We start from the raw sequence: 23,846 nt of genomic DNA, 5'->3' as shown, positions 1-23,846 counted from the left end.
ATGGCGCCAATAATAGGGCCGATGAAATTCTGATTGAGAACTCTGAATTCAGAGGTCAGTAAATCATCCAAGTGATCCTAGAGATTAAGTGCGAGGGGAAGCTCTCCAAATTTTGCCAGGGGCCATAAAGAGACAGTGAGGAGCAGCCAGTCTCCTTCAGCTCAAAGTAGGTAGCTAAGCAGCTATTTTTTCAAGAAAGAAAAACAACTTTTTCCAATGGAGGAAAAATAAGGTATAGATAGCTGAAGAATAAGGATAGCTGGAACTGCCTTATTATTCCAAATTAGTCTGTCATGTGAGATGGAAAGATGGTCAGGATCCCAAATCCCTGAATCTTGGACTGGTAGGTAAGTCACATTGCGAGCTGTTAAAGAGCTGGCAGTGAGGGGGCTGCTAAGAGAACAATTGAATTTTAATTACAGTTATCTAACTCTAGCTTCAGCAACAAAAAGCTGAGGAGGCAGGGACTGACTGCCTCATTCCTCAGGGGTCAAGGAACAGAATGTTTTCATATGATGTATTTAAATTTCTGTAATTTAAAAAATTTCCTCCACTTTGTAAAGTAAGATTGCCCTAAATTTGTTGTCCTTTTCTATTGGGGCCAATGTGGTAATTAATGTCTTTTCCTGCGAAAGAGCAATATGCTCTTCAGAAATTGTGGAGTTAGAGGCTGGAGTCCTGGGGCAGAGATGGCCAGAGATCAACTCGGTGAGAAGCTGCAGTCCCTGCCTATAAATAGCTCAGGAGATGACATCAGACAAAGTCCTTGCTCTTTAAAAATCTAGCTGTTGGATAAGCAGTTACATTCAGTCTTTGTCAGTGTTGGAAGAAAATTACACTGAAAGAGGATGTAGGGAAGGTTAAGTTCTGCCTTTAAGACTAAAGATGGGGATTTTACCATCTTGAAGAGAAAATGGGGAAAAATGCTATTAAACACAAGGCATAGGTTACATGGAAGGTCCGACAGTAAACTGACAATTATGTTTTTGTGTAATAGTATACGCATCTTTGCAAAGGAGGCTAAGCATATAAAATTCACATTTTGGTAAGATTCCTGACATGTGGAAGATGTTCAAAGACTGGCTAGCAATTAGATGGACTTCCATCTTGGAGGAGGCTGGTAGGAAGGGTGGTTTCTACACTCAGTAGAGCAAGGCAAAAATTGTACATCATCATTATATACCTTAGGTTACTTAGAAAGTGAACACGATAGAGATGGGCAAGCCATCCCTCACTTGGTCCAGCACAGCCAATTTTTCCTCCAATGCAGGAACAGATCACTGTTTCATTGACTGACCACCAGATAAAGTAGTTGGCTTGAGTTCACAGGCCCTTTGTTGCACAGAAAATACTTAACTTTAAACATCAGAACCACCTCTGGGCAGGGAGATGCTTCCACAATGAGATGGGCTACAAGGACAGTGGCCTAAAGAACAGCAGATTCATATCACCCCATTCAAGCTAGGCTACGTGCTCAATGAATGGCCAATACACCTACTAGCCCATTTAAATTTCTGTCTCTCTCTACCAAAGGCCTATAGCCACATTTGTGTTAAATACACATATGCTGTTACTTCACGGATAGGGTATCATATTTGTTCTCCACATCATTGCCAACCCTGCAGTACTTACCCTGGGCATGTAAAAGGATGCTACTGCTCACAGAAGCAAGTTTCAATTGCTGCTTCTGAGGGTCACTAACCCATTTTGGAAAAGAATACAGAGAGGTCAAAATTGATATTTATCTTTATTGGTGATGCACATCCTCTTTAGAAGAGGGAATGACACTGATATACAAATACTTGCCACAAGGTTCTCACCATTCTGCACACAGGCAGAGGTATAAATCCTTTGTGTTTTCATCTCTATTTGTCTCATTTCTGTTTAGACGTAATTTGAAAGCCAGCTTGGACCTGGTAGTTTTCTATTATGTTAAGGTAAGATACTCATAATGAATTTAGTATGAGTTTCAAGTGAGCTTTTCAGATCCTAAGTGATTGTAGGCTTTGAGATAAGGTAAACATGCATTTAACTAAGACAGGAATGGGTCACACATAAAATTTCCATGAAAAACCATGATCAGTCCAGTGATGTGCTTTTTAAGGGGAGTTTATCTGGAAAGAGGAAGGGTCAAAAGACAACCAGAAAAACACACACAAAAAACACCCACTGTTAAGCAATAACTTGAAAAAAAAAAAAGTCCTAAATGTGTTCTGAGGGTGTTATATAGCTTTATAGTAGCCACAAGAACTTGTAGCAACTGGCTAAGTTCTTGGCATTAGCTGGCATGTGTGGCAAATGCCATTCCCATGAAAACCTTTGTCACCCTTCAGCCTTCCTCCCATACACCTTAGGCTTGTCTCCAAAGGTGACTTCAGTGAGGATGTAAGGTTCATGACCTCTAGAGTTAATGTCATCTATTCAGGCAGCAAGACCTTGACAAACTCTAGTGATGTGTAAGCACACGTCATGGGGTGAGGACCAATTTTGGAGGTCTTAAGAAGATATTTGAATATCTACCCCTAATCAAAGAGAAGGGTTTTGTTATTTGGTTTACATTCAAGACGTAGTTGGCTCATCATTCTCAGAAATTAAATTTCTTCTGTATTAGGAAATTTCATCATGAGACTTGAGATATACTGGTTTGGAAAGTTTTCTCAGTTTCTCCTGGCTTCGAAGTCCCCGGCCTCGTAGTGGGGTGAGGCCCATTGGAGGCAGATGAATCTGAATAAGAAGAATAATGATATTAAGAATCATATTCATAATCACTGCAGCAGCTTATATTCATTGAGGATTTACTAAACCATGCTGTCTGCTAAGTGCCAACATTGACTCATTAATCTTTATAATCTTTGTACACATTAATCCTTACAATAATTTCATAAGGAATTATTACTCCAATATTTACAGATGAGAAAATGGAGGCTCAGAGAAGTGACTTAAGATTATACATTGAGTGGGAGAACCAGGATTTGAGCCCAGATCTATCTGATTCCAGAGCTTGTGCTCTTCTTTGCCATATTGCCTGATGGAGGGAAAAAATGATCACAGATCATACTGCAACATGGGAGTCCAAAGAAGGGGGAGGAAAAAAGTGTGTGTTAACAGAGATGTTCAGTGCATAGTGGAAAAGTGAGACCATCCTAAATGCCTACTCACAGAGAGCTGGTTAAATTATGGCTGTGATAGTTAATTTTATGTGCCCAGATTAAATATTATTTCTGGGTGTGTCTGGATGAGATTAGCATTTGAATCAGTAAACTTGGTAAAGAAGATCACCTTTCCAAGTGGGTGGGCATCATCCAATCTGATGAGGGCCTGAACAGAATAAAAAGGCAGAGGAAGGAAGAATTTGCCCCTTTTGCTTCCTGCTTGCCTGTTTAAGCTGGAACATCTCATCTTCTCCAGTCCTTGGACTGGGATTTCCACCACTGGCCCCCTTGGCCCTCAGGCCTTCGGACTCAGACTAAATTACACCACTGGCTTTCTCCTGGGTCTCCAGCTTGCAGACAGAAGATCATGGAACTTCTCAGCCTCCAAAACTGTTTGAGCCTGCTCCTCGTATTATAAATCTCCGTTCATATATATCTAGATAAATATCTCCATCACACTGGTTCTGTTTCTCTGAAGAACCTGACTCATGCAATGGCACGTTCTTACGAGAGCATACCATGCAAACATTTAAAAAGACTGAGGTAGGGAAGGCCAGTGGCTCATTTGGAAGAGCATAGTGCTGATAACCCCAAGGTTAAGGGCTCAGATCCCCTTACCAGACAGCCACCAAAAAGAAGAAGAAGAAGAAAAAAAGACTGAGGTAGAGCTATACAAAAAGATGTCCAGAAGAGTTGAAGTAAAATAAGTAGGCAATAAAACAGTATGCCCAGGGCCGGCCCCGTGGCTCACTTGGGAGAGCGTGGTGCTGACAACACCAAGTCAAGGGTTAAGATCCCCTTACACCAGTCATCTTTACAAAAAAATTAAGAAAAAACAAAACCAGTATGCCCAGAATCCCATATATGTAAAGAAAATGTCTGTACGTTGAGTACAAAAAAACGACAAAAAGGATATGTTGCCAAACTATTAGGTTGAGCCAATACAATATAAAATTTGTTTTTGTAAGTCAAAGACTTGAATAATAGCAATTTCGTATGGTCCAACTAAACATTTACAATGGTCACTTCCACAGGGTGAAAATTTTTTGACAATTTCACTTTCTACTTTATGCATTCCCTTAATGTTTAGACTTTATTCTTTTAGTAACAACAAACCTGTCTTTTATAATAAGGAAAATAAAAACATTTCCATAAAAAAGGTGAAAGTCAAAAGATAAAGCTATAAAATGTGAGCTGGCTTTCCCTTCCATAAGTGGAAAAGCTGTACAGGTAGGAGAAATCGGGCACTCACTGACATTTTAGTTTGTTGTGATAGGCTGGCAGCATTCAAGGATAGTTTATTCCAACACACCTCCTACAGTAGCTCTAGGCTTCTCAGCAAACACTAGCCCTCCTCGTACACATTCTTGGAAATAATCGGGTTGACGAGGTAAGTACCCATCACCTGTTAACTGGAGCCACACTTACTGGCCTTGGATAAGGAATCCTGTAATGCAGTCCAATTTCAATCCTGGCTGTGCATTCATCTATACACTGTTTAATCAGGTCTGGGTCTGTGAGCTATTAAAAGGGGAAAAGAAGTGAGACTGTTAGCATCTTTCTAATGGTACGTGAAGTATAAGTACTGTACATTTTCTTAAACTTTTTCAGTTTATTAGTCAGTAAATTAAATATTGATATTTAAAAAATCAAAGGCAATTTAATACTAAAATTTACTGTGGATTAACTTTTACTTGTTGAAATAGGCAACACACAGTAAAAATAATTCAAACAATACAAAAGTATATAATGTAAAACCTAAGTCTCCCTCTTACCCTTGTTTCCTGGTTCTCCTTCTCAGAGACAACAACTAACAGTTTTGTATGTGTCCTTCCAAGGACATTCTATGCACATATAAGCACACATGTATATAGAGACTTAGTTTTTTTTCTTACACAAACAATAGCTCGCTTTGTTCTGAACCTTGCTTTTTCACTAAGATAACTCAAAGCTCCTTCTATATTCACACATTCCCTCTATATTCTTTTCAACAGCTATCCAAAATTCCAACATAAGGCTTTATTATAATTTAACCAATCTGCTACTGATGGACATTGAGGTTATTTCCAGTCTTTCACCATTATAAATCTGCTATGGATCACTCTGAAAATTTTTTTTTGGTCCCACATGCATATAAATCTAAAAGATGAATTCCTAGAGAGAGATCTGCTAGGAAAAAGGGTATATATTAATGCATTTTTAATTATCACAGATATTCCCAAGTTACCCTCTAGAGTTTACACCAATTTATATTCCCACCAACAATTTACAAATTATATTCCCACCAACACTAAATGAGAGTGCTTCTTCACTCTCTCCCCATATTCACTAAACTTTAACGTAACCCAATTTCTTCAGCAAGCACTATGCAGAAACCCCCCAAGTAAGATATTGGGGAATGATCTAACTATTTTATTTATTTTCTTTTACTTCTTATTCTAAACTGAAAACTGCCATCCTCACTAGTAAGGGAACAAAAGGCTTTTGAAATTCCAAAATAATCAAATTGTGGTAGTCCATTTTCAAGCAAAGGAATGAAAAGCTCATTCTGAAAAACAGAAAGCCAAGTAGAAGGGGAGAAATTCCTTCCTTGTGAGGATGGAAAATGAATCAACACTGCAGATCTGCTACAAGTTTGCAAGTAGGCCTCAAAGCAGAACTAGGATTGCATCAGCCCCAGATGACATGCACAGCAAAGTCTGGGCCCATGTGGGTTGGAAATTCCAAGGATGTTCGGGTCCTGTGGTACCTCTTGCAGCAGAGGGGAAGAGTTCCAAGAACAGCAATGCAGAGAACCTCAGCTGAGTCCCTTGGGGCAGAGGCTCAACTTTCTGACCTGTGTGCTTCTCAGAAGCTACTGCTCTGCTCTCCACATTGGGAGTAGATTTCCATGTTCCTATTTGCCCATTGGGGTTCAGAGTAATTCATGAGATACCTCTGGATTATTAAGCTGTTTAGAGCAAATGAAGTTAAAAGAAACTGCTTACACCTGCATGAAAGATTGGGCAGAAAGGAAAAGCCTCTGACAAAGATATTGTTAAGGGGGCTAGAGCTTCTGGGGCTCCAGCTGTCCATCTAAACAAGCTTCGGCTAGAGTGCTCCAAATTCAGTCATTCATGGGCTACCTACATGATTGTGTCATATCCACACATGACCTATACTAATATTAAAATTTTTCTTTCAACAGACTCTCTCCTAAGCAATAGTATTAGTGAAATTATGGTCTGACATTCTGTTTTCTAATACATGCTAAAATAACTACATATCTTAAAATTAAAAACCTGTGTACTTCCTTCTCCCCACCCCCAACGACTCTCATGTACCATCAGTGGCATATACACTTCCCTCTGGCTCACCCCTCAGGCCAATCCAAGCAAAGGCAAAGGAAGGATTATTGCAACCAAAAACTCAGTCTTGAGTAGTCCTCATGTGGGTATGCTTGCAAAGGCTTATTGGGCACGTACTATGATATCCATAGCTCCAGGCTGGAAACTGTGGGGCCATCGTCCCTGTCTTCACCTATTAAAGCTATTACCTGGGCAGAACAACTCTGATACATGAAGCTACAGAAAAGGCACAGTGGTATATAATCAATGAGGGCAGTGACTGCTACAGAGAGCTATAGTAATTCAGAATAGATGGCCATCATGGGGCTGAGAGGAGCAGAGAAACTGAGAAAGACTTCCTGGAGAAGCCCAATTGAATCAAAGTATTTGTAAATGTTCATTAATTTAGTGACAACTACAAGGCAGGTCCCATGGGATATAATAGAAAAGTGTAAGACATGGTCTTTGTGCTTAAGGAACTGACAATCCAGTTGGGAAGACCATGCCAACATAAATGAAACAAAGAAGAAGAGAACATGAACAACTACTTAGGGGTCTACACACTTTTGGATCACCTACTCCTCTCAATAAAAAATCTCTTGAGCCCACAGCTCCCATATATATTGATATTGATCTATAAATGCATTAACTTATAAACTATATACATGTGCTAATAAATTCATTATAAATGTATATAAAACAGACACTTTAAAGAATGAAATAAAAAGTAGAAACTGCAGTTGTGGTATTTTACGTCCATTCTCCAGAGGGCTGTTTAAGGACATCATGGGGCACATACACTCTAGTGTGGCAACTATGGTCTACGCTAAGAGCAGAAAAAGTTTGGAGAAGCTGGAGGAGGGTCAGAAGGTAGAAAGATACTTCACGAGCAAGTTGGTCTTAAAAAGCAGGAAGGTTGCAGAGATCCCAAGAAGGGGAAGGTACTGTAAATTAGGAGGACTTTTTGGTAGCACTTCTCTCAATTGTGATTTTACACTTCTTTCCACCTAACTCTGAACATCTTTGAGGGATCCCCTCTTGGTTCTGTTCACTTTTTTATCCATGACATATAATCCAGTGTTTGGCACATGGTGGGCACTCGAATACTTGTTGAATGAGGAATGAGAATAAAGAGATGGAGAATGGTGATAGAAGCTAGGACAGAAATAGGAAAGCTGGGAAGGGGAATGCTCTTGTAGACAAATGAGTTCTGCTTTGGACAATTATGCTGTGGAGAGGTCCTCCAAGTGGCTTGTCAGAGGCCAAGGCTGGATATTCAGATATGAGAGCTGAAACCATAAGTTGGTTGCATGTCACATGGGCCTCAGCGCAGAGGGCTAAGCTTCAGAGGTCACCTATGGATGGCAGGAGGATATTGGAGAAGACAGGGCCAAAAAGAGACAGAGTCAGAGGTCAGAGAGGGAAAAGTAGTAAGGGTACATTGTTGGGAAGTTTCATGAGGGGAACAGCGACAGCACTGAATCCAGAAGATCAATGAGAAGAGACCAAAGAAAAGTCATGGGCTGAAAGCCTCTGTCCATGCTTAGTGCCAGGAGGTCTTCTAAGCAGCTAACAGCTAATGCTTTATGGTTTGTCAGGATGGGCCAAATCTGGCTTCATGGTGTGTGGGTGTGCAGTTCTGTTAAACTAGCTAATGGAAGCACCCTTTTACCCAATTCTGTAGCCCAAAGAGCAACCTTACTCTGTTAGCCAAAGAGAGTAGAGTTCAAAGCTAAGTTATAAAGAGAACCCTGTGTCTTGATCCTATTCTCTTCCCACTGAATGGCTTTATATTTGGAGGCTTTGAATAGGTTGTGAACTGAAGAAAACATTTCACTGTGCACCTCCTATGGGAGTGGCCAGCAATGGGCCCAGCATGTGAGGGACAGCTCCTCCTCTGAGAAGTCTCATTGGCCTGACTCATGTCACCTGGCTCATGGAGTCTTCTGAGGACACTGAGCCACTTATTGGCTGGACTCAGACCTGGAACAAGTGAAGAGAGACACAGGCTGGGCTAGACTTTCCACAAGCTAGCCAAGCTGTGCCCCGGCCCCTTTCTGCCCCACGCTCTGCCACTGTGACTTGTGCTGTTCAGTCCTCTTATTTTAGGATGTAAAAGAAATGAACAAGCACCACAAGAAACTATTCTCCTCCTTGCAAATGGGGCCTACTTACATTTTTGTTTTTCTGGAACAGCGTTCTAGCTTCATTTAGTATGTACTGTTTTTCTGTGATGGTGTCTTCGGTCTGCCCTGATGCCGCCTGCCATTTCCTCGCGAGTCTGAAAATGCTGCGGTAGAGGCCAAGAACTTCTTGTCGTGTTGCTGTTGTCATCTCAGACTCACCAAAACAGAAGAGAGGCGATTTGCATAAAAATTCAACTTGACCGTAGGCAACTAGGCAGATGGCAGACGTACATTTTTTTTTAAAATCAAGATTTTAATTAGTTTAGAAATAACTGCTCTTTCTAAACAGCTCTGCTGGGGAGCATTGCTGGAACAGCATAGTAGGAACACCAGCTTGCTCTCAGCTAGCTTTGTGCATCACTGCACAGTTGAGGGTTGCTCAGCCATGTTGTTTGCCATGGAGACCACTGTTACAAATGTGGCAAACCAAAATTCACATTTACTATTCTTTAAATCCGTCTTACCAGAATACCTTAGAAATGATGCTTTTAGTGTGTATTCTGGTAAAATGATCTCACTAACCTGAGTGCCCAAGAGAAGGTACATCTTGGAGAACTGAAATATCTACTTAAGAAAGAACTGGAATATAATGCACAGGTTGCAAACTCAAGTGCCTCTGGGGCCAGGCAGGTAACATAAATGAGGGAACCTGGCTGGATGGGGACAGTGGCCAACTGGACAGGACCTGCCCCCTTGAACAGGAACACCTGCTACTCAGCTATAGCCAGCTGCTGCCATATAGAAATGAGGGCTTCGGGATGCCAGATTTCCTGATAGCTTAAGAATAGGTAGCAGTACAGATTTTTAACATATGAAATCTCAAAAAGACGCTGTCATTATTTTTGAAAATGTGAGTACCCTGCAGGCCAAACAAAATGAGTCTCTAGGCTCAGTACCACCCAGATGCCGCTGTCAGGTTGCAACCTCTCTTTTTGGTTCATCATAAACTTTTTGAAAATATTTCTCAAAATTGTTGGTCTACTGTCTTGTCCAATAAGAACTATACAATAAGTACAATTAAAAATCTTTCTGATGACTGAAGCTCTGTGGCCCCTCTGGGTTTTTACTGTGAAATATCAGTTTTAATTTCAGAGGACTTGGCTAAATGACAACTGACCTTAGTACATTCCCTAAAGCTAACTGTATTTTTAAAAATAAAATTCCTGACCTCTTTAAGTTATATTTATTATGAAGTATTTCAGATACAGAAAAGATACAGAGAATAATAGCTATATATTCACAACAGACCTTATAAAATAAATTATGTATATAGTTGAAACCCCCATTGTACCCCTTCCAAATCACATTTCTCTTTCTCTCTCCTAGAAGGATCCACTATCCTGAATTTATCATTGTCATGCATATCTCTACACTTTATATAGTATTACTTTGCAAGTTTAGAAACTTATTATATATTAAAATTCTGCAACTCGCTTTTTTTGCCCATCATATTTGTAAGATTCATTCATGCTGTCACACATAGCTCTAGTTCATACATTCTCACTGCTGCACTTCAGTCCACTGGATAAAGATATCCCAATATGCTTGTCTATTCTGTTGATGGGCATTAACAGTATAAGCAAAAAAAAAAAAAAATTCCTTAAAAAAAAAAAAAAACTCATGTAGAAATTTCAGCCTATTTCTTTACTATTTACCTTTCTATATCCTAAAGAAATTCAGGAGCTAGCTGATTAACTCAGTTGGCTACAGCATAGTGCTGGTAACACCAAGGTCTGGGGCTCAATCCCTATACCAGCCAGCAAACTAAAATATAATAATACAATACAATAAATAAAATAAAGTAAAAGTAGCTCAGGAAATAGGGAAGAAAACGTCCCACTACTGGAGGATTGTGATTAGTAAGATTTAGAAATAATGAATATTGTACTGCCTTAAATAAGACAGGCAGGGAAGACGAGGACAGATTTGGTGAGTAAGGAGAAGGGCCAGGCACCTGGACACCTCATTATGAGTCCTGGGTTTTCCTCAAACCGGCTCGCCAGGATCGGGAAGTAGGCTGGCTGCTCACTGCCCTTTGGGAACATGATCCATTTCCAACCCAAGGGAAAGGCATGAGACCTGGAGATGATATACTTTGTGTGGTCCTGAACTTAAGGAATAGAACCACTAAAGAATGCAGATGGGAGCTGGAAGGAGGGGTGTTTATCTAGGAATTCTAAGTACCTGCAAGGAATCTACCTTACAGAGAATTTCTCTTTCAAAAATGATTGCCCCTCCTGCTTACCCTAACTCTGGTGACATTTCTTGAGAAACGAGTAATGAACCATTTGATGAAAAGCTTGAAAGCACTACTTCACCTAGGTCAAAGGTTAAAGGACCAAAGTTTTATTCAACACCAATTCAGAAGTCCATAATGCTTCATAGAAAAAAATGCTTAAAAGGAATCTATAAAAAACAAGAGAGAACATCATGCTTTGTGGCTAATAGTAATAAAAACCCAGATGAGATGATGACATTTTTCCTGGTAAGAAAACAGGTTTCTGAGTTTCTGGCTCTCCCTAAAAGTCCATGGTTTCATATGAAAATATGTGAGTCAGTTCCTTTGAGGGGCAGGGAGTCTGGAACTAACAACTATTAATAATTGCCTCACTTCCCTGTCATTAACAGACCAAACTTCCTTGACAGTGAGACACTTGAGAAAACCTACTACGGTCAGGCATATTCAGACAGCAGCAACCTTCTCCAAACTCTGACTTTAATTAGCTTCCTTCTAAGAACCACTGCTTCAAACTCTAACTGATCATAAACCATAATCTGATACGCAAGCCCTGCAATTAGGTTACTCAAGGTAACAAGCAGTACAAACAATTGGTACTTAACAGGACTATTTTCAAAACATTTTAATTAATGTTTAAGTGTTTTGAAAACTAAACCTGAAAGGGATTTAAGTGATGTTTCCCTCTCCAACTTCTGGTGACCCAGAAGATTGCCCCAGAGAAGGGTCTAAAGCTGTATTCACCGTTGTATACTATTAACAAGTCTAGCTCATCACCTCCTTCCAACTCTTGAGAGAAAAAGCAAGAAAAGAAAAATGCTTCTCTTTGGGGCTGGCCGGTTAGCTCAGTTGGTTACAGCGTTGATAACACCATAGATCAAGGGTTCAGATCCCTGTATCGGCCAGCCAACAAAACAAAACAAAAAATGAAATAAATACAGGAAAGAAAAATGCTTCTTTTGTTCTTTTCTTACTAGATTTCTTTCAGTTCTTTATGCTCCTTAAGGGCACATACCCACACTGTTCCCTCTTTCTAGAATGTTCTCCCGATCCCCTCCCTTTTACCTGACCAACCCCTACTAATCCTTCGGTTCCCAGTGAAAACACGGTTGCTCAGAAAATCCTCCTCCTTCCCTCAACCACACACATTGGGTCAAGTGACTCTGATGAATCTTCCCGTTCCCTGATATTTCTTCTTTGTAGCACTCATCACTCGAGCAATGGTTTGTTAATGCCTGTCTTCCCCCATACATTCTAATCTTTATGGGGACAGTAACCACATTTACCTTACTTGCTGCATAACTCTCAGCACCTAGAAAAGTGTATAATCAGTATTCAATAAATGTTTGCTGAATAAATGAAAAATGATCTTGTGCTAGAGTTTGTGATTCTAGAAACAGAATCAGCCATATATACAAAAAAAACTTTAAAAGCTCTTTGTCTTATATTGCTGTTTGGTTTATATTTTCATCTTTGCTCCTAGAAAGCAACTCATTTAGAAAAATTGCCTTTTCCCAGAGCTTTCTTCCTTATGGATTTAATGGCTTGAAACATACATTTATTCTTCTAAAGCTATCTATTATCTCTCACAATTAACAGTAGACTAAGGCAGCCTTTCCCTTCTTCACTAGTATGGAGGGTTGATCTGATACCATGCAGTCTGCTGGGATTTTCCTATGGCAACATCAGGAATATTCAATGCTTGAGGACCACAATTGAACTGCAGTCTCAACTGGCCACAAAGTCTACTCTTAAGGAATTTTCATAAAGTTTTACAGCGTTTATTCTGGAATTAACATTTCTTGAAACTCTTTACTCCTTTTTATCCTCCTAGCTCCCAAATCCCAGAATGAAGAAAATATGGGGTGTGCCTGGAAGGAAATGTGACTGGAAGCTGGTCTCTTTTTTAAAAAATCACACCCCATGTATATAAACACAGGTTTTTACATGTGCTGGGGTGAAATTCATTTCCCAGCACCTACTATTGCAGGCCTGTGCCATTTAGAAAAAGCTGAGATGTTGCTCCTACTGTGTTTTGACCTCTGTTCATACTTGGGAGAAGTTTCCCCTAATACAAGTTGTCCCAAAGATCGGTTGGGGAGGTGATTTCAGACATACAATACAAATGTTTTATTAGTTGTGATTACTTTAATGTCTATTAGAATAGCCCATCAAATACATGGTTTAGAGTGAATTAGATTTTGTTGTGATATGGAGCTTCCTTTAAATAAATATATTATGAAAATTCTAAAACTGGTTTAAAATATAGGTAAGTAATAGCAAAAATTGTGATGTGGCTTCTGACAGAGGTTTGGCAGCTACTGCTCTAAGGCACCCTGTTGAGTCATGCCTCTGATTGTCCTAGCTGAGCCTTTCACTTAGAATGCCTCTTTTCTGCTAGCCATCCCACCCCACCAAGTAGACACCTATTTACTGTCAAGGCTTCCTGGAGCACCCTTTTCCCTGCTTCGATCATGGCCAGCTATTGCTCTTTCGCAGTTACTGCATTACATGTCTTCTTCCCAGTCTCTGAATTCCTGGAGGCCAGGGACTATGTCTTGTTTATTATAGTAATAATAATAATATTAAGACCTAATTTGCTTTGCACTTACTGTGTGTCAGACACTCCACTGGTGCTTTACATATATTAATTCTCACAATCATCACAATTCTATAAGGTATATACTACTATTATCCCCATTTTACAAAGGAGGAGCCTGATGCAAAAAGAGATTGGGTAACTTGTCCAAGGTCACAATGCTAATAATGGGCAAGGCCAGGATTCAAGCCAGACTATCTGGAGTCAGAGCTTATGCTTTTAATCACTAAATAAGCTGTTCAATCTCTATGTTGTGGATTCCTAAAAGAGCTTAGCCAGTTGTGACAAAGAGAACTAAACAATTCTGTTCCCTTCCTATAGAAAAAGCAAAAGAAGCAAATTTTCTTGTTACCTTGATATGAATTACAAGTCTTTTGACAAGATTTCCCATATACCATCTGCCCCTGCCCCATCCTACAACTGCCCTTCCTCAATAAGTATGCTACACACCTTTAAAGCAGACTGTGCACTTGGCTGGACTGCTCTGTCCTTCTATTCCCTGTGGCAACCCTGTCCCCTCTGACTCCAAAGGGAGCTGACATCATAAAAGAGATACCAGGGCAGGGGCTCATTGCAGTACTGCTACCCTATAGGCCTTACTCTTCCCTCCCAAGGACCCATGCATTCATTAACTCAATGTTTACTGAGTGCCCACCATGTGCCAGACACATGCGGTTGTGGGGATACAGTGATAAACATGCAGCCATGGCCCCTGACTTCCTAAAGCTTATATTCCAGTGGCAGAGGCAGATGATATATACAAGGAAAACAAAGCATTTCAGAGAGTGATATGTACTCTGAAGGAATAAAACAGTAATATAATACAAATGAGCAGAGGTGGGAGTTATTTTACTTTAGGGGGTCAGTGACATTTGAGCTGAGTCCTGAATGGTGTGAAGGAGCCTATTAACGGGAAGAGTTAAGAGCAGGGTGGTGCAAGAAGAGGGAACAAGATCAAAGGCTCTGAGGTGTGAATCGACTTCAAAGATGAATCTCAGTGCAGCAAGAGCCTTTGGGGGAGGAAGCACCGGCCAACAGAATCCAGCATAGGTTGGGAGAGTGGGCCTTGGAAAGGAGTTTGTAGTGTAACAGCAAAAGGAAGCCAATGACAGACTTTAAGCAAATTGGAGTAACATGGTCTGATTTACATCTTTTAAAATGTGCTGGATATCAAACTATACCATAACTACTTATGATTCCACCACTCTTACAGATGGCAAAACAAGTCTTACTTAAAGCCATTTAATTGACAGGAGAGTCAGGATCAAGAATCAAATTAGATAATTGTTTCCTTGTCCACAAGTTTTTCCATTTTTATTTTGGAGTCAATAATGGAGACTGACAAACGCCCCCCCCCCCAATAAAACACCAAACACCCAACTATCCCTTCTACTCACCATTGAGTGTTAAGTTTGAAAAGGGTATGAGACCCAGCTCTACGAACCTACTCCACATGGCACACCTAGGCACTTGGTAATGTCTAGATCTAGTTTCACAGGAGACCTGTGGAAAGATGTGCTAGTACTAGAGACCTCATCCACTTCACCCTTTTTCCCCACCTCTAGAACAATTTCCCCCCACCTTTAGAAAGAGCAGCACAGCATGAGCACTTAGGAGTTTAAGGGCAGAGATGAAAACTCCCTTTCTGCAGATGAAATTTACAATAGTATGACTCCGGTCTCAGGAATGTCAACATTCCAAATGTTGTGAAGAAAAAGTACTGCAGTACAAACAAAAGGACAGAAAAAGGTAAGGGGAATTAACTCTGACCTTCAAGCCCCCGGAGGTGAAGGGAAAGACCCCTTTCCATTCTTTCAAGAAAGACCTGCCCTAGGTGGAATCTGTTTTCTTCATCAGAACTAATGACTGTGGTATAGTCAAATTTCTCTCCCAAGTACTTTATGATTTTTGGCTGTGGTGAAATCCACCCAAAGGAAATCAGTCTTAGGTGCTCACTGTACACCAGTGGTGGCCCTCCCATGTCCCGCTGCTCTATCTCCTTAGATCTGGAACCCCTAACTCACACAACTGAAATATCTCTCCTCTGCCTATCTGTTGCTTCTCATCCTCTGGCTTCCATCACTTCTCAAGGGGCGCCTTTTTCACACTGAGACTGGGTCAGTGTCCCTCCTATGTGTACTCCTGGCACCTCTAGCTTACCCCTATCATAGCATCCATTCTACTGTATTGTAATCTTGTTTGACTTACCTTTCTTCTTTCACTGGGGGGAGGGGGGTGCAGAGAATAGGTTTGGGACTGTCACATTAATTATAATCCTAAGTCTGGCACACACAGAATGATCACTAGTAATGTCTATTCTCATCCTGAGATACTCATGGTGGTATTTGGACCAAGTTTCCTGACTGAAGATCCCAGAGCACTTTAAAATACTAATTAACCTTTATGATGATGTTTAAGAGCTGTGGATGTCAGGATAAAGGATTGAAGACTCAGTGTTATTTGGGGGGTAGGCCTTATCAGTTCCGTCGTGGGCAGTGTAAGATAAACAACTACGATGCAATCCTCTCTTGAGTTTTTTTTTTTTTTTAAAGATGACCAGTAAGGGGATCTTAACCCTTGACTTGTTGTTGTCAGCACCATGCTCACCCAGTGAGCTAACTGGCCATCCCTATATGGGATCCGAACCCGTGGCCTTAGTGTTATCAGCACCACACTCTCCCGAGTGAGCCAAGGGCTGGCCCTCTCAAGTTCTTTTAAGATCAGCTAGGGTTTGTCCACTGAACTGAAATGCTTTACAATGTTTCTATGAAGTTCAGAACCAAACATACAGAAAAATGGAGTTCTGACACCTTTTTCTTGAAAAAACAACTCTTTTGGTGAATAAGGTCCACTGCATCCAATGATTACAGGTTAAAAACAATCCAAAAAAAAAAAAAAAATTGCAATTTCAAGCTTTTGTCATTTGGAAAGCCCCTAGGGAATCGAAATGCTCTTGATAATGCCAAACTAACCAGGTTTTCTTGCCCTGGATAGCAGAGTAAAGAATGCCTGTCTTGGTTTTAGGCATTTAGTCTTTCTACACTTATAATACAAAAATAAATGTACCGGCTGCAGACAAACATGGGTTTGAATTCTGACTCCACCCCACTGGGCAAATTATTAATCTTCCTAGGCCTCAGTTTCTCAAAATGTAAAATGGGGTAACAACAGAACCTTCTTCAAAGAGCTGTAAGGATTATTCATGAGATAATCCATGTAAATCACTTAGCACTGGGAGTGAACAAAGGCAAATATTACCTGAATAGGAGGAAATGAGGAGGAACAATGAGTCCTCTTTTATCTATGCTAGCTTTGTCTGCAGGGGAGGAAAAAGAAATGTGTGGCCAGTTGGCAATTTATTGCTTTGTGGTAATAATGGATTTTCCTAAAGCTGTTTCCCTCTGATCATTAATAATCCCTGTATAGTACAGGGCCATTGTTCCTCAGTATGAGTAAATAACCCTGTTGGAGGCACCGCTTATCTTCAAACCACAGCACATACTTCTTACTGGAAATACCAAAGACATGGCCAGGCTTCCCTTCCTATTTTTCTTCCTTTATCTCTACTCCTTGTTCAGTGCACTTTTCTCCGAGATCAGTTATACACCCTACTTTTTAGTTGTATATCCGTATCCTACACAATATCATCCTTACCTCAGTCAAGTAACCTACAAGTCAAACTGAGCCCTACACATCTCTGGTCCTCTGTGTTCCCTCCCCTCCACCAGTCAACACACACACACACACCACAGACTTGTTTCCTGTTCTGGATTCAGTTTTTGGTTACTAGAATCCAAAAAGGGAAGTGTAATACTACACGTTGTTTTGTGAATCTCAGGATATGCTTGTGTGGTATACTTAATCATACCACAACTATTCTCTGAAACAGCATCTTTTTACACAGAAGTGACAATATGGTGTGTCACAGATGGGGGGCAGGGAGAAGAGGGTAGATTGTGTTTTTATTTACCTAAGGAAAAAGAAATTAGGTTAGGCCCTGTAACATGGGAAATTTTTAGAACACAGGGCAAAAACAAAATATTGATGTCTGAAAAACTTTTAAAATAACTATCCCAAACAAGATATAGGAGGCAAGCACACCCATTCTAAATACACAAGTATACTAGCACTGGGGTATAAGCAAGATTATACTTGCACAGGGGAATTCCAATCAGGCTATTGGAACCAGGATATTATCAACCAATAGACACAAAGCGATTTTCCCCTTCAGCGATTGAATTTCTAAATGGAAATCAAGTAGGGGGTCCCTCAATTTGAAAGAAATGAAAGTATCTGTTTCCTTATCAGCATATTTTAAGAAACAAAGGCAAGATAAGGGTCAGTTAGAGGTGGTGAAAACCAGTTACTAGAAGTAGGAGATGGTGTTAGAGATGTGTGGGAGGGGCTGAAAATAGAAAGCCAATGCTGAAGATCAACCAGTCATTCATAGCACCCCAGCCAGGATCTTCAACCCTTCACAGCAGCTAGGGAAGTCAGAGAACACAAAACACTAATTTAAACCTTGCTTTGTGATTATCTTCTAAGGAACTGGATTAGGAAACCAACAAAAGGGTTTGGTTACAGTACCAGAAATAGCTAGAGCTTTCTAGCATCTGACCCTAGATGCAACTAGGCACATAAAAACATTTCTGTCCATCATGGACCACGTAAATAATGGAATCCATATACAGTGGAGGCCAGAGCAACAGGATGTACTATATAACCTAGTTGTGCAGTAGGCTATACTATCTATGTTTGAAGAATGATGAAATTGCCTAATGACTCATTTCTCAGAAGGTATCCCTGTTAAGGCCACATGTGACTATATCTGATAAATAACCACACTCTGCGCAGGGGTCCATGCCTTCAAAATTGTTTCCAAGTACCCTCCATCTATCAAACAACTATTAAATGAGCAAATTTTCTCATCTGTAGAGGCACCAGAGGTCCTTACCAGACAAAGTTCCTTAAGAGTAGCAGCTATGATTGTCGGTCCATTTTTATGTGTGGAGAATGATTAGGTACCCAGAATACCCGCAAGTTCCTCTAGCCCAGTGCTGACCAATAGTACTCTGTGATGGAAATATTATATCTGCCCTGTCTAATAGGGTAGACACTGGCCACATGTAGCTACTGGGCACTTGAAATATGGTTAGTGTGTCTGACAAACTGAATTTTCATTTTATTTAAATAGTCATCTATACCTAGTGGCTACATATGGACAGCACTGCTCTAGACCAAGAATTGCAAACCAAATGTCCACAGGGGTCAGCCAGGTAGTGGAAGGGAGAGGAGGCCTTTGACAAACTTGGAACATAAGCTGCTGACTGTTGCTGTGTATGAACTTCTAGGAAATTCAGGCTGGTGTTGTCAGATTGTCTGATTTTTCAAATGAAGCCAAAAATCTGGATTTTGGCATCCAATTTATAAACGTTGGCAAGTAAATTAAAAATCTAAATCACTCTGTGGACCAAACAATATGTTTACAAGCAATATCTGTCTTGCCAGTTTGCAACTTCTAATCTACGCCAACCCTTTCAGCTCAAAGAGAAGGGCCTTATTCAAGGTCACTCTGCTGGTCAGTAGGATATCCAAGATTGAAACCCAGGCCTGATTCTTCTTTCTGATATCCTTTCCACTATATTGAGATTGACCATAACTGTGATGGTGTTGGCAGCAGCAGCAGGGACAAAAGCCCCTTTGTCAGAAGCTGTTGAATTGCATGGCTGATACCTTATGAACACGGTGTTCCTGCCCAGCTATAACCACATGTTGGGCTGCACCGACAAGGCTCAATACTAGGAGCCAGGAAGGCACAAAGAAGAAGTAGTTCATGGGGGAGACAGACATGTAAATGAACATTTATCAGAAAAAGTCAGGTTTTCTATAACGAACACGAATTACTTGTGCAAAAGTCCAAAAGCATGGATAGCTGGGAGAGGAAGGGAGGGAAGAGGTTTGAGTGAGGATGAGTAGAACCCAGTAACTGGGTGGATGAGTATCACTGATTTTTAGGGTGGGTTCCATTATTCAGGGATATTGAGGGGTCCTCCTCCTTCTGTCTTTGAGGTCTTATCTGTGTCAAGAGTCTCCTTTGCTGTCTTTTCCTTCTCTGGGTAATCTCTAAATATTAAAAGCCCTAAGACGTTTACGGACCTTCCTCTTTTATCTACACCCTCTAGGAATAAATCCCCATATTTATCATCTCTATGACTTATATCCGATTATGACTTATATTCAACTTCTTGACATCTTCACTTGGATTAATAGACTTATCAAACTTAGTATGTTCAAAAGAAATCTAATGATATTCCCTTCCAAACTTTTCCCTTAGGGAGTCATCCTTGTTTCCTCCCTCTCTCACACACTTCACATCCAATTCGGCAGCAAGTCCTGCAAGCTCTACCTCCAAAATATATTCAGAATCTAATTCTCTCCATTTTCTTTTCAACACTATTGTCACCTCTCCCTTGGTCTACTGCAACAGCCTCCTAACAGGTCTGACTACTTCCACCATTCTCTATCCAACAGCCTGAGAGATTTCTTAAAAATGTAAGTCAGGTCAAGTCACTCCTTCTTTTTAAAATCCTCCGGTAACGCAATAACCAAACCCTTGCATTGGGCTAAAAGGCTTTGCTGAATCAGGCCCCTGCTACTAACTTCACCGAAGACCACTCTAACCCTTGTTCTTTGTGCTCCAGCCACATGGCCTTTTCCTGTTCCCTACCTTTAAAAGTTTCCAACTGGCTCCACCTAGAAAGCTCATCTCCTATCTTCCCTCCCTTCTCGGATTCCCGCAAAATCGTGGCCACCTTTGAACGGCCTCACCCGATTTAGAGTGGCCCTCCCCCCATCTTCTACCACTTCACCCTGACTTTGCGGCATTTCTCACTTGCGGATATCTTCTTTATTGATTTACTGGTTAACTCTCTCCTGCACTATAAAAACAAATTAAGGAGCAAGGCCTCCGTTTTATCCTCAAGTTTGCCGATCGAAGGAATTACGAAGCTGGTTCTCACTGTCCGAGAAAATCTCCGTTCCTGTTCGGGGCCTCCTTTACGTCGACATTGCCCAGCCAGACGCCCCTCGCCCCCGGAACTGCTGCTCCCACCTCCCATTTGCATTCGGGGCTCCGAAAGATTCAGAAAAGTCTCAGATGGACCCCAAACCGCACCTCAGCGTCTCCAAACTAGGCCTCCCCTTCCTGGCTCGCGGGCCACTTCCCTGAAGCAGGTTCCCGAAGCCAGTGGCGACAACACCGAGCCGCCCTCAGGCGGCTGGGGTCACACAAGCGCGTCTCCTAGCAACGGGGCCACCCCGCCCCCGCCCCCGGGGAGCCGACGCCTTCCCCCAGTCTCGGCGCCTGGAGTCGGCGTCTCCATCCCTTACACTCACTCTGCGTCAGTCCTGCCTTCCCCCACCCACAGAAGCGCCGCGGCCCTCGGCGGGCCGGGAGGAGGCGGCGCCAGGAGCCCGCAGAGCTGCGGCCGACGAACTCGGGCGGGCCCGGTAGGCCAAGCGGACCAAACCACCGGGCGGGCCTCTGTGGGAGTACTAGTCCCAGGTCAGGGGCAGTCTCGAGTGTCCCAGCACTTCAGACGCTACCTCACTCTCGGCGGCACCCAACGATATAGCCCGCCTCGTCCTCTCCCTGTTTTCTCTTTACCCCTTTTGATAGCCCCCCCGCCATTCCAGTCAAAAAGGTGGCCCAACCCCGCTCCTCCCGGCCCCACCTCCCCGGTGGTAGGTCTTTGCCCTTACTTGGCGACGGCTTCGTACGTCTTTGCGTGCGTCATGACGCAATCACCCGCCCCTTCCCTCCCCGCCCAGCTCCCATTCTCCCTCCTGGAGCCGGCGGCCAGCGGGGTTACCGGAAGTGATGATGCAGGAGGAGATGGGGGGGCGGGGCTTCGGGGCGACCGCCGCCGGTGGGCCGCAGATGAGGAGGAGGCGGTGGCAGTGGTGGAGGAAGAGGCGGCGGCGGCGGCGGGGATAGGGTGCCTGGAAGCGCGAGCGGGGATGGTAGGTGGTTTGGACTCGCCGGGCCGCCGTCGTTTCCAGAAAGGGTTTGACTGGAGGAACCTCTGGAGCAGCTGTGAGTTTGCGGGGGGGAGTTGAGGAAAAAGGGGGGGGCACTGAGGATGAAGGGGCGGGGGTTGGGTACCTTGGAGAAGGGGGTGGCGGGAGGAGTGGAAATCAGCGCCTTGCCTGGACCGATCCCTCTGGAAGAGGAGGCTGTGAGGGGACACTGTGGCGTGTCAGCCGCAGGGCTCGGAAAACTTACCTGCCGTCCCCGCCTCCCGCCGTCAGCACCCCTCCAAGCCGGCGCCTGGGGGCCTGGGGCTGGAGCTGCCCCGGAGGGGTGCAGGCTCTGGTCTTAAGTCCCGGGTAAGCGCTGTGAGGTGGGAGTCCATGAGGAGGTGGTGGGTGAATCTCCAGCTCTCTCCGCCCTTGTTTCCCTCCCTACCCCCATCCTTCTCTTTAATCATTAACAGCCCTGAAATTAGGGGTTCAGACACGAAGGCCTTTCTGTGCACCTTTGCCGTAAACGATAGCCATCTGTGTCTGATGTCATGGGGCTGGAGGCTCTGCCCGTGTCCCGTATAGGAAGTGGGACGGGGTGACAAATGTATTGTTTTTTCCACTCGCACTCACCCCTCGTCTTCCCCCATCCACTCTCCTCGTTCCCACTTTAATTCTCTGTGGCCGAGGGGCAATCGTGTGTGTGTGTGTGTGTGTGTGTGTGTGTGTGTGTGTGTGTGTGTGTGTGTGTGTGTGTGTGTGTGTGTGTGTGTGTGGTGTGTGTGTGTGTGTGTGTGTGTGTGTGTGTGTGTGGTGTGTGTGTGTGTGTGTGGTGTGTGTGTGTGTGTGTGTGTGTGTGTGTTTTCTTTATAGCACTTAGTACCTTGGGTTACCTCTTTTGAATTTGGTGTTCAGCCTCTATCCTAGATCTTAACTGCGAGCTTTGTAATACTTCAGTTACAGGCTGTGTCACATTGCAAGTACCTCTCAACGCTTGGTAGCTCCTCATTATAATGAGCATTTTCTTTTATGGATACTGGAATTCCAAAGCCCTTTCAAGGAATCCTAAATGGCCAAAGTAGCAAAGTCTCTTGTTCTAAGTACTTTGTGTGAGAAGTTTACATGTTGTCAACTCTTTCCGAAATGATTTAATGTTAGGCTAATTCTGTATTTTTGTGTTTCTCACCACCCACACTTCATGATGCACTTCAGAGAACAGAAAACCCCATATTACTTTTTTGTTTCTCCAATTGGACAGTTGCTCTTTTATCTTTTTCCCCATTTGTGTGTCTGGCACACGAGTCCTCAGTGACACACATTAGACTTGTGCTTATTTTTATTCTTATTTATTTAGCTGATTCTTTGTGGATAGGTGGTCTTAAGTGAGACAATGTGATCTGTTTAGTTTTGTTTTAAAGAAGAATACAAGCCAATAACGGGTGTAAAAAAAATTGTTTGGAAAAAAAGCAAAGAATGATTGGTAAGAAGGTCTCTGTTGATAGATACTCTGTTGGTTTAAAAAAAAATCACCAAGTAGTGCTCCTCCAGCCTGTCATATGGATTTCAGAGTGAAGTGTAATGATTGTCATTTTGGTGTTGATAATATTTCTTGGAAATCCTTTGTTGAATCTGAAACTGTTTTCTAAAGAACTTTAAGAGATAGTGCCTAAATTTTAGGGGTCCTTTAATTAGAAAGTGTTCATAAATCCTCTCCCTCTGTAACTGAGCTTGCTATGCATATGGCTAGAATTACCATCATGTTGGGAAGAGTTCCATCCTATTTGTCAGGGCTTCCAGGCTTGATAAAACAGAATATTTATGCCTTGATTGTACAAGTAACAGCGTGTTTAGATGTTTCACAGAAATGCAGTAAAAGAATGACTACTGTTCTCACCTTAATGATTTGGAACCTAGTTTGCCATTGAATGAAAAAGTCCAAAATTCACTCATTTAACAAACATTTATTGACTGGCAACTAAATAGTAGCCAGTGTTTCAGGCACTGGTGTACAAAGGTGAACAGAAGCAAAGGGTCCATGCTCTTTTGCAGTTTACATTGCAGCGGGGGTGGTGGGGTGGGGACAGAGAGAGATAATAAAGAAGCAAATGAATTAGATTTTGATGAAGTGCCAAAGAAAATAAGAGTGGTGTGGATAGAAAGTGACTGGGATGCAGTCAAAGAAGATCTTTCTGAGGAGGTGACACTTAAGCTGAGCTTTACGTTAAACAGGACCCAGCCTTGCAGAGATGAGGGGAGGAGCCATCCAGGTTCAGAGAACAGCTAGTGCAGAAACTGGCTGGAATGAGTTTGGCAAGTTCTAGGGAC

General features: G+C 42.3%; 2 protein-coding genes across 12 annotated transcripts in view; one reads left to right on the top strand and one right to left on the bottom strand.

Moving 5' to 3' along the window:
• Positions 1-1,728: 1,728 nt before the first annotated feature.
• Positions 1,729-21,858, bottom strand: LYRM1 (LYR motif containing 1). Of its 8 annotated transcripts, none has more exons than XM_063099489.1 (4): positions 21,784-21,858; positions 8,654-8,874; positions 4,581-4,673; positions 1,729-2,724 (listed from the first exon to the last, which is right to left on the bottom strand). In XM_063099489.1, exons 2-4 carry the CDS (start codon positions 8,810-8,812, stop codon positions 2,608-2,610), a joined length of 369 nt encoding a protein of 122 aa, XP_062955559.1. In that variant the 5' UTR covers positions 8,813-8,874; positions 21,784-21,858; the 3' UTR covers positions 1,729-2,607. The 8 variants fall into 8 exon arrangements, with proteins under 8 accessions (XP_062955559.1, XP_062955557.1, XP_062955562.1 ...); XM_063099487.1 differs by lacking the exon at positions 21,784-21,858 and adding an exon at positions 21,105-21,178; XM_063099492.1 differs by lacking the exon at positions 21,784-21,858 and adding an exon at positions 20,889-21,072 and having other exon boundaries at positions 8,654-8,818.
• DCUN1D3 (defective in cullin neddylation 1 domain containing 3) overlaps positions 21,443-23,846 on the top strand; it is a 40,202-nt gene continuing 37,798 nt past the window's right edge. For 3 of the 4 annotated variants that reach the window (XM_063099484.1, XM_063099479.1, XM_063099481.1), the window contains exon 1: positions 21,443-21,594. The gene's annotated coding sequence lies outside the window, so the exon portion shown is untranslated. Of the gene's footprint in view, positions 21,595-21,705; positions 21,888-23,846 lie in introns of those variants that run through there. The other variant, XM_063099482.1, reaches the window with a different exon arrangement.

Source organism: Cynocephalus volans, chromosome 6 (genome assembly GCF_027409185.1).
Source record: "Cynocephalus volans isolate mCynVol1 chromosome 6, mCynVol1.pri, whole genome shotgun sequence".
Classification (NCBI taxonomy): domain Eukaryota; kingdom Metazoa; phylum Chordata; class Mammalia; order Dermoptera; family Cynocephalidae; genus Cynocephalus; species Cynocephalus volans.
This window is presented reverse-complemented; position numbering and strand designations above follow the sequence as displayed.